Source organism: Adelges cooleyi, unplaced genomic scaffold (genome assembly GCF_023614345.1).
Source record: "Adelges cooleyi isolate 19-005CV unplaced genomic scaffold, UGA_ACOO_1.1 ACOO_flye_CR_arks_rails_tigmint_CR_PRNA_308, whole genome shotgun sequence".
NCBI lineage: Eukaryota > Metazoa > Arthropoda > Insecta > Hemiptera > Adelgidae > Adelges > Adelges cooleyi.
In genome coordinates this window covers 786,316-797,547 of record NW_026095979.1, presented here as the reverse complement: position 1 = coordinate 797,547, position 11,232 = coordinate 786,316, and the positions used below count along the sequence as shown (strand labels likewise).

General features: G+C 27.3%; 1 protein-coding gene and 1 long non-coding RNA gene across 2 annotated transcripts; both read left to right on the top strand.

Annotated features, from left to right (window-relative positions):
- Positions 1–1,120: 1,120 nt before the first annotated feature.
- On the top strand, positions 1,121–6,451 carry LOC126839856 (uncharacterized). The gene is made up of 14 exons (XM_050575275.1): positions 1,121–1,186; positions 1,339–1,408; positions 1,492–1,521; positions 1,602–1,664; positions 1,938–2,015; positions 4,102–4,131; positions 4,348–4,377; positions 4,460–4,486; positions 4,586–4,642; positions 4,943–4,975; positions 5,301–5,390; positions 5,515–5,529; positions 5,724–5,813; positions 6,090–6,451. The coding sequence occupies exons 2-14, from the start codon at positions 1,345–1,347 to the stop codon at positions 6,332–6,334; spliced, it is 852 nt and encodes a 283-aa protein (XP_050431232.1). The 5' UTR covers positions 1,121–1,186; positions 1,339–1,344; the 3' UTR covers positions 6,335–6,451.
- A 384-nt stretch (positions 6,452–6,835) lies between these two features.
- On the top strand, positions 6,836–10,554 carry LOC126839857 (uncharacterized). Its single transcript, XR_007685983.1, has 4 exons — positions 6,836–7,063; positions 8,465–8,509; positions 9,189–9,318; positions 9,905–10,554. It is a non-coding gene; the product is annotated as an uncharacterized LOC126839857 (long non-coding RNA).
- Positions 10,555–11,232: the final 678 nt, after the last annotated feature.

Sequence of the window (11,232 nt, the reverse complement as noted above, 5' to 3'; positions counted from 1 at the left end):
TTTAACAAAACATACAAAAACTGCGTTTTACACAATCCACAATTTTTGAAAGAATTCTATAATTGATTTTTAATTTATTCTCTATGTGGCTTGATGTATACTGTAGAGTGTAGTGAAAAAGGCAAGTTTTGAAATCGTTTCTATAATATCTTAAAAAATTAGTCTTGGGAATAAAAAATATTTTAAAAATATTTCGTCAAAAAAGCTATATTCAGCAAAATGATACAAATTATCATCAAAACTCAAAAAAATTAAATTTAAAAAAATATAATTTTATAGGAAACTAAATTCTGCATAATATACTTGTACAATTTTTTTTTATAATTGCCAAAAATAAAATTAAAACATGCAAAAACAAGTTTTATAATATTTTTTTTTTCATATTTGATTTTGGTGTATAATAAACTAGTTTCTACACTGAAGAAAAAGTCATTTTTCAAAAAAAACTGTATCATTCACTTTCAAATTTTAATCAAAGATATAAAAACTTGTTTTTAATTTTGGAATTTTATTATTGGAAAAATATTACAAAAAAATAAATACTAAAAGTCCTAGATAAGTTAATTTTATTTTTAGAGTAGCTATTGAAACTTGATTTTTTGAATTGGGGCTGGGAAAATAATTTTTTTTTTACTTTAGGTTCGTGTACACTAAGATGCTATTTTCTGAAGTATTTTAAAAAAAAGTTTTGAAAATTGCCTTTTTTCAATACCTAGACCCTAGTGTACTATTTGAAAAGATATTTTAATACTTTTTATAACAGTAAAATAACATTATTACTAAGGAGATTTTTTTAACGAATGCATATTTAAATTGGCATCTTTTCCTCTAAAATGTTATCCTCTTTCCACTATAAAACCATGAAAAGTTTTGCTTTAAATCCATCATAGGTTGATTAAGAAGCATTATGAGCAGATAGTGGAGTTTAGACTTGATTTTGAAAATAACGTGTATAATGTCGCTTTTTAAAATCTAACTTTAAGATAGATTCAATAACAATATTTAATTGATTACCGTTTTCTATTTTTTTAATTTGCAACCTAACTTTTTACACATTGCCATTTTAATAGTTAACAGAGAATAATTTCTTATTTTTGAATTTCTTAATTAGGGTGAACCAACTACAATTTTGGCCAAATTAAGTACCATTCAAGTTCGATTTCCAAAATCCTATAAAAAAAAATCAGTTTAGTGGTCTAGGAAATATTGTTGTTTAGTAAAAAGATGTATATACATATGTACATATATATTTAAAACAGGCTTGCAAACCTTCTCATCTCGGCACCGGGAGGCAACTTTTTAAATAAAAATTGATTTTATGTGTATTATTATTTGCAGATAAAAATGAAACTTTTCTATTTTTATATAACACTTATTCTTGTAAATGTTTCGGCAGATGACGATGAAGGTAATTATTCTATTTTCACAATTTCACCAACTTAAGGTGGTTATTAATCTGGATTTGAATTCAATATTTCACTTTTTTTACAGCGACATATACGAAACATGTTTTTCTTACAAGTCAGTAATATTTTTGTTTATCAAAAAATAGTTTTTAAAATTCATGGTTTTTATACATATTTTTAAATTGTGCTTTACAGATGCAGCCATCGAGCTTGCGTATAATAAGAATGATTTAAATGTAGGAGATAATTCTGAAGCAAGTAAGATATGTTTAAAATTAATATATCAATAAGTGTTTTGTTACGTGTACCTAATTGTCAAGTTCTTTGTAAATTAAAATGTACAATTTCTATAAATAGTAAAGAAAAGTGCACCAGGTAAGTATAGATTTCTAATAATCCAATCAAAGGAGTAGCGTTAAGCGTGGCTACTGCTAAACATAGTTTAATATTATTCTAAAGATTGTTATGGTACCTAATTTGATGTTATTTCAATATTTTAGTATAGCCCAAATCTTTATATGCTAATTTTAGATGGATTGGAGCATGTAATTGAAAAAATGGTTAATAATACTCCATCATTTCACAATGAAGATTTCTACCTGTGTTTCGGTAATCATAATAATAGTAATAATAAAATAATAAAGATAAAAGTAGAAGAAAATATTAGAAAGTTATATAAAAATTGTAAATGTAAATATTAGGTTTTTCTACGAAATCTAAATGGAATTTTGATGAAAAACTACTACTGTTAGCTTTGTCGATCTCGTCTAGTTATTATATTTTTTTCTCATCGATCCATCTACGTCGTATAACAATTAAACTTACATTAATGATGAGGAAATTTCTAACTTTCTTGCTCATTATTTTTCTAGTGTGTTTAAGCAACCAACTTCCCAACAATATAAACTAGACAATTTTAATTCACTCACTATTGATTTTAATGCGTGTGAACTTAAGTGATATCTATAAAGAATTGGATTGTTTGAATGTAAAAACATGTGCTGGCCCAAATAAAATATCAACTATATTTTTTACAAATTGTAAATTTGTTCTAGCTATTCCATTACTAGTTTTTTTTGATAAGTCTTTATCATCAGGTATCTTTCCAGACCAATGGAAGGTTAGTTATGTATCACTAATTTCCAAAGGCAATGATATTAGTCAAATAACAAACTATCGTCCAATTTCAATAATCTCAAAAATTCCAAAAATGTTCGAAAGTATTGTGTCTAACAAAAAATTACTCCATTATTTAAAAACATTATTGTCGACGAACAACATGGCTTTATATCTGGTAAATCTACATCCACTAATCTTCTAGTATTCCAAAAATAATATCTTGGATGCATTTAAATCTGGACAACCAGGTTGACGTTGTGTTTACGGATTTTTCAAAAGCGTTTGACACAATTGACCATAATATTCTTGCTGTTAAATTAAATTGTCTAGGTTTTCCAAACCCTTTCTTTTCATGGTTAATCTTTTTTATATCTAATAGGAAGCAAATTGTTAAATATAAATTTGTTTGTTTAAGTTATTTCAAAGTGATCTCCTTGGTTTTCCTCAGGGATCCCACATTGCGCCACTCTTATTTAATTTATTCATAAATTACATCAAATTTTTCAATTCACAAATGTTATTGTTTGCGGATGATCTTAAGTTTTTTCGTATAATTTAAACTTCTGATGATGCCGATAAACTTCAAAATGACTTAAATCATCTCGTTGTTCGGTGCGACTATAATAAATTTTATCTAAATATTTCTAAATGTAAAATAATGACTTTCACGAAAAAGCGTTTCCCATATATTCGGAATTATTATTTATGCGATCTGGAACTCATTCGTGACTACCAGAATAGGGATTGAGGTATACTTTTCGAAAAATCTTTATCATTTAATGCTCATTGTGCACACGTGCAAAGCAAGGCGTCATCTATGTTAGGTTTTATAAACAGAAGTTGTGAAGACTTTAAAAATCCAACCGAACTTTTAAAATCTTTATATTGCGCATATGTAAGATAAATTTTTGATTACTACTCTATGATGTGGTCACCAAGCACCGTAGGTCTAATACAATCAATAGAGTCGATTCAAAATCGGTTTTTGAGAGTAGTATATTTTAGATGTGATACAACTTCACTCCTTTTACAAGCCTCTGACTTTTTTAAACCTTGAAACATTGGAAACAAGACGAAAACGGCTAGATCTCTGCTTCATTTTTAAACTATATTTATTATCCAATTTTACTTTCAAATTTAAAATTCTTTGTTCCTAGTCGTAGTACTAGGCAGTCAAAAACTCTTTATCTGCCATTTCAATCAACAAACTATAATATAAATGCTCCTTTGATTAGATGTATGAAATTAGTAAATAAGTATAATATCGATCTGACACTATGTGTAACTATTGGTGGATTTAATGTGTATTTGTATCGTTTAATTTTTTTAACTAAAGATCTGTATTTTAACAATTGTATACTATAATAATTTTCATTATAATTGGGTTACCCGCCCGTCTAAATAAATAAATAAATCTGCTTTAGGTTAACCATTGTATTTTTATAAAGATTCCCTAGTCAATTTAATATAGTTTTTTTCTACTTTGACTGTCGTCTTGCAATTATTTATAATACTATATAATGTAATAAATTATAATAACAAATCAATTCTAATAATATTAATTTAAAAATTTCAGCCAAAATTAATTTTATGATCGCTTTACCAGGTAATAGTTTTTGTTGAACTTTATGAAAATATTTCCAATATTTGATTCCTATTGAATTTTCCAAAATATATTCCTGTCGTATTGTATATTCAGTAGAGCACACTTCTCGCGATTTACTAATACACATGTTTCTTTCCAACATGGGCTTCAACTTCTTGCAATTATAATAAAAAAAATTAAATGCAATATCATAAATGTATGTAATGTCAATTTCAGACCAAACGGATATTGTATTCGAAATACCGGGTAATCATTTGCGTTGCACATTATGGAAGTGTTTCCGCGCAGTTGTTTTAAATTCTACACGAGTTTTTTGTTTTAATTTCAGAAATGCCACACCTTGGCCCATTGCAAAGTAACCACATTCGTGTAGTTCATATTTAATATATTGAACGCGTATTCATTATTTATAAATACTTTAAGAATAATCGTAACTACCTATTCTAAATTTTAGAATGCGGTTATTACCAACATATTATGCAACAAGAAATAAGAAATACATTAACATTAGGTAATTATAAAACTTTAAAAATACATATTTGTAGTTCTAAAGAAAAACTATAAGAAGCTTAAAGTCAACAAGCTATGTATATGCTTTGTATATGTTTTACGCTTAAGCGTTTGATGATCATTCGAATTAGAATATTAACCGTTTACTCAAATTTAACATTTATACAATAACGTTTTGCATAGATATTTGGTCTAAGTTATCTTAGTTTTGGAGAGTGTTGTCATACATACAGAACAAAAAATGCACAAACCTGGTTTTATTAACTGCATAATGATTTGACGTTCGATGTATTTGTTACAGACATTGATATTCCTGAGGCTGATGAAGTTCAAGGTAATTACGAATTGTTCGATAGTCGTGAATAGCCTTTAAAGCTTGTTTTAGAGTTTAAATCCGAGGGAGGTATAACTACACCCTGAATATCTTGGCTCTTCCTCAACCTAAAGTTGAAATCCATATTATTGTGTTATACGTTTTTTTGTATTTCAATTATAGAAAGCATACATTCGTATAGTATATCACTAATGATTGGTTGTACGAAACATTAGTAATATCACATTTTTTTGAAATTTAATGCAACTATTATGTATTATAAGCAAATTAAATATTTTTGTTTTTATTATTTTTACACGACACGGTCATTTATTAATTTTTGCAGATTTTGGAAGCTTAGATTTGACAACACTTGCAGAACAAAGAAGAGGTCATGTTAAGCAAGCTTTAAAAAATATATTCAGACGTGTATTTGGTAAGTATTAATATGGAGTTGTATGGATTTTTAACCATTAATATATTACTATAAATAACTTACTATAATCATTAACTACATAAAAATTTTAAATTTAACGTATTTGTTACATAAATTCCCGAAGCTGATGATATCAAAGGTAATTACGAAATTTTCGATAATCGTAAATAGCATTTAAATCTTGTTTTATATCTTATTTTGATCGGTTGTACAAAAATTTAGTTATATCACAATCGTTTAAAATGTATTGTAATAATTTTGTACTATTAGTTACTAAAGTATTTTTTATTTTAATTATTTATTCGCAACACGGTCATTTAATACTTCCCGCAGATTTTAGAAGCTTAAACTTGACCGCCCTTGCAGAAGGGAGGAGAGTTACAGGAACATCTTTAGAAAATATAATCAGACGACGTGTATCAGGTAAATATTAAACTTTTGAAGTAGTATGGATTTTAGAGTGACTGTTGTATAACATAAAATATATACACTGATTTTGCTCAACCGCATAATGATTTGATGTACCTACTTGTTAGTTGTTGAAGACCGAAGAATTTTTCTATGGTAGGAAATATATTTTAAAGCTTGTTTTAGAGTTTAAATTTGCTTCATTTTATTTATACTACAATTTACAGAGAAGTAACTAGTTTGATAATTTTAGAAAATTAAAAAAAAACGTTTTTTTTTTAAATTTTTTAGACGGGTCTGTATTATCACATAAACATATTGTCTCATTATTACGGATGTGTCGTATGATAGCATTATACATGAGTATAAAATTTCCAACGTCATACACAAAAGACCTTCTGATTGATTTCATTGGTAGAACTTGTAAACTAGGTGATGGAATTACAGAAAAAATATACAAAAAAATTGATGGTTTATGGTGGCAAATAGGCCGAGATAACGGTACAGTACAACTACTCGAGGAGCAGTTGATATAATTTAAAACCAGAATCAACGGTATAACTCTTTTAAAATTTATAATGCTATTGTTATTTTATTGTTATAATATTTTCATATTGCACTAATAGCTGTCAATTAGTTCAATGTATTTCATAATAAACAGTTTTACTCAAGATTATAATCACACTTGTTGTTTATGTGTAGATTTAAACAGATACCTACTTCATACTTTTTACCGTATTATACAGAATATAATTCGAAACGTTTTGGAAAATAAAAGTTAAATATTAATTAAACTTAACCATAATGTCGCGAACACATTCAATACGAATAAAATTATGTAAAAGAACACTAATTTTATACTACATAATTCATCTACTTTCAGTAATTTTATTCAAGTATTTAAGTAAAAAAAAAAAAACATAAAATATTACGTCTATCGAAGATATTCTTAAACAATGGTGTGCTTCGCACATATTTAATATTTACTAAAAGCTACACGTACTGCAGTAGTAAAATAAACGAGTTAGAAATTATTTAAATTATACTTTGAATAAATACATTTGTTTGTGTAACCAAACGTCGCCTTACAAAAACACTTGTTGTTGACGAAAGAATTCGCGTCTGTTGTCACCGATAATGTTAGTTGGACAACTCTTGATTTACATTCGTTAAAAAATATAAAGTTTGAATCACCATTTTGCTATACTTCTATCATATTTTTGTAAATCGGATATTATATTATTTCATTTTCAAACTAATAAGCGGTAATGTATACCATAAACACTTAAATAAATAATATTTTATTTTATTATAATTAGTGATACTATGCTGTAATAGGGTCACTAGCGTTTGGTATAATGTGTATACGTACATATATTTAAAAAAAAAATATTTCAGAAAATCTATTCTATCATAGTTAATATTGTTTATGATTAATTCTATTGGAGAAGAAGTAGTCCTATCGACGACAAATCAGTTGATCTAGATTTCAAACTATCCCATAAAGAAAAATTTCTATTCCCCGAACCTTCTCAACATAAGTTGCGCTTAGATTTCTCCTTAAATTCTTCTATAAAAAAAATTATTAGCTAAAAGTGATAATCTTCTACAAAGCTCTTCTAAACTTTTCAAACTACTTTTGATAAACTAAGTGAAACCTTCAGTTTTCTAGGGCAATTTAGTAATAATGTTTTAAAGTCAGAGCAACCTGAATATCTTTTCTCTGATTTTAATCAAGCAGGCCCATCCGAAACATACTACTGTAAAACATTACCTCAATCATCGTACATGACTATTGGGCAGGCACTTTGAGTGATTCCCGTATTCCTTGTGATTTTGCATTATTAAATATTGATCCGACGCAAATGAGCAACTTTATAATCGTGCCCAAGTGACGATGTACTCGTAGATGAAACTCAATGTTATCAGCTTTAGGGAAAAATGAATTTGCGATACATAATGTTGGATTAATAACTCTTAAAATTCGATTTGAGCTAAAAAAATCTCATCGTTTCAGGTAGTACGGCCTAGTAGGGGACGACTGTTCTGTTCTTTACGATGGCATATTAGGAGAGCTGCTTCTTGTTAATTAATTATCGTACATATGTATTACGATATATGGGTGACTATAGCAAACCATAATCATATCTACCGTAATACTAAAAATTGTTTTAAAGTACATAACTGCCATTAGGTACAATGATTTTATTGATGTTTGTATTTTTATCCGTGAACACTGGACTTTTTACTTACTTACTAATGATGATGGCCGGTCAAAAAAAGGCAAAAGGTTAAGAATTACATCCGGGGGTTGCAGTGTAAACTGTTATAGCTACCTACTATAATTGGCCAATACGACAAAAGTCACCACTGCGCCCGAAGATAAATCCAGTCTTTCTAAGTACCTCTTTAGAATCAGAGATAAGAACAAGACCCAGAATTCACAAATAGTTTTAGTATTTTTATTACATCAAAATCGGTTTATACATACATGCATTACACTTAAACACATAAGTACATTTCTTAAGGCTATTTTGTTGCTTTGCATTGGCACATATACTACTAAGACTCGAGAGTATAAGTATTAGGATCTTCAATAAGAATTTTTAAAATCAAATAATGAAAAATTTTTCTGCAATCAATTTATATTATTGTTTTATTTTCAGTGCTATTGTTGAATTGCCATGTATAACGTACTATTTTTAATGGTGGTAAGTGATTTAATAATATTTTTTGCGTTATTATTTTTTTTTTTTAATAAACCCTTTATTATATAAAGAGCAAATATTTATAATTTCCAATAAATACGTTTGAAAGTATATTTTTGAGAAAGTTATACTAAATATTATGCACTAAAATTTATAATATATTTTATTTAAAAATATAATTCATAAGTTAAAATTATTTCATCTATGAACTAATACTTAAATGTAGGTCAGATTCGGAGCTAAATAGATATTGTTTTTACAATAAAAAAGTGTTTGGCCGAACAACGATATTTTAAAAACAGAGTTCATTAAGTATTAAGTTGATAGATTAGTCACACTTGGAAGCAGTTTATTTCCTGACCCCAATGTACTGTTTCAAATGGCTGTTTTAAATGATTGTTTATTTGCCATAAGACAATTTTTTTGATCTAAAAATAATTATAGACATTTTTTAAATTCGAAATAATTCCGTTTTGCGGAATCCCACTTTGATAACTTTAATCATGTTGATTTTAGCATTACAGTTTTATTATTACAATTATTAAATATTTGTTTAAATTTATATATTGAAATCTTACATTTTTGTTTAAACTTGCTCTAGGTAACTTGTATTTACATAAATACAAATATTATATTCAATATATTTAATATTAATATTATTTCTGTTAATGTTATTGTATAGATACTGCTACAACTCGTCAAATGTACATTCCCCACTTATCAAGTAGTACACAAAGAAGCAAAGAAAAACTTCATTGAGTGTTTAGAGGAATTAAATTTTATAGAAGGGATATTTGCAAACCATTTTAAAGGTAACCTACATGCAGTTAACATGATGATATCTAAATTGGATTTCAGAGTTAACCGTAGAATAAGATTCAATAACCTTTGGCGTGATTGGCCGTTTAAAAGTTTACGACCAAAATCAGATACCTTTAGTGCGAAGTAGAGAATTAAACGTGTTTCTCATAATGCTTTAAAATGCAAATTAAACTTTTATGTTGTCTCAAAAATATACGTAGAGTTCGAATTTTATATCATATGATATGAATAAAATAAAAATATGCTGATTACTAACGGATAAAACATAATTGAATTTGTAAAATTAAATTTGATGGAAGGGATATTTGCAAAACGTTGTAAAGGTAACCTGCATGCAGTTGATATGATATCTAAATTGGATTTCAGAGTTAATCGTAAAACTAGATTCAAAACCCTTTTGCGTGATTTGCCGTTTAAAAGTTTACTACCCGTGTTTCTCATAATGCTTAAGAACGCAAAACGTATGTTTGTCTCAAAAATATATGTACTATGTAGTGTTCCAATTTCATATCATATGATATGGATATAAAAAATTATGCTGATTACTAACGGTTAAAACATAATTGAATGTTATAGTTGTGCCATGGTGTAATCAAAATCCTGTATACGCAAAACTCAATAGTTTGGGAAGCCATTTAATGAGTAAAGGCAATAGAAATCAAGCTACTGGAAAAGTATTCAGTTTGGTCGATGTTGTTTGTAACAAATTAAACATTAAGCTCGTTGGTAGTAAAAAACATTGTAAAAATTTAACGAAAGTTTGCGTAGACCGATTTTGTACATCTATCTTGGCATTTTATAAACAAAAGACAAGGTACCAACTTACCTGATCACTATTCCTAAATTATATATACCACTATTCCTGGACAATTTCTGTTTTGATAAATTTATTATTATTATGATTCTCTTTATTGTTATTATTAATTACTATTTCTTTGATACTATTTTTAAATTTTTTTTATTTGATTGCTGAAATCAATTCAAGATGTGTAAGAGCTGTTGGGGAATTTTATTTAAAAGTTAAAAGTAAAAAAATACAACAAATATAAATGTTTACTAAATACTAAATGTGTCGTACAAAAAATGACTATATAAGGGATCGTATTGTAATGATCAAATTTTGATGCATTGCATATTATACGAGCCCCCCAGTCTAGTTTTAAGACCTTAAACTAATGATAAAATCATAACAGTTGTAGACTGTTTATAAACAGTTAATTTCCATTGTTGCTAATTATATATTTGGAATAGTCTTCTTTTATGTTTATTAATGTGTAAATATTATCGTTACCTATTGTTATTATTATTATTTTATAAATCCAGAATTTGTTATTGTTAGAATTATAATGGTTATCATTATTCATAAATTAAGAGTGAATTTGTCAAACGTTCCAAGTGCCAAAGTATAAAAATTGAACTTTATAATTTATTTTGTATTTTATTCATTACCGGACACACTATTCCTGACTTGAAAAATTTACAAAATTGTTTCCGGTAATGAATAAAATAAAAATAAAATGATAAAGTTTAATTTTTATACTTTGGCACTTAGAACGTTTGACAAATCTGAGCGCACGGCAGTGCGCCTGCCAAGTTCTAGCAATGCCAGTGTATTTTTACACGAACCAATTCACCCGGTATTTCTAACTCTCATATCTCTGCTACTTCTTAAGATAAGCTTTTGAAATTTGGAACATAGATTAAACTCATGTAGCTTAGGATATTGTAAAAATATGAGCCTTTAATATTCAGCCCTTCCAAATGGGAGGATTTCAAAATTTGCATTTTGGTTACTGACTGACTGACTCACTCACTCATCATTAAAATTATAAGACACTTCCAGTATAGGTAGAAACGTAAAATTTAGCACAAAGTTAAAATTTTCTCAAAATGTATGCGCTTGG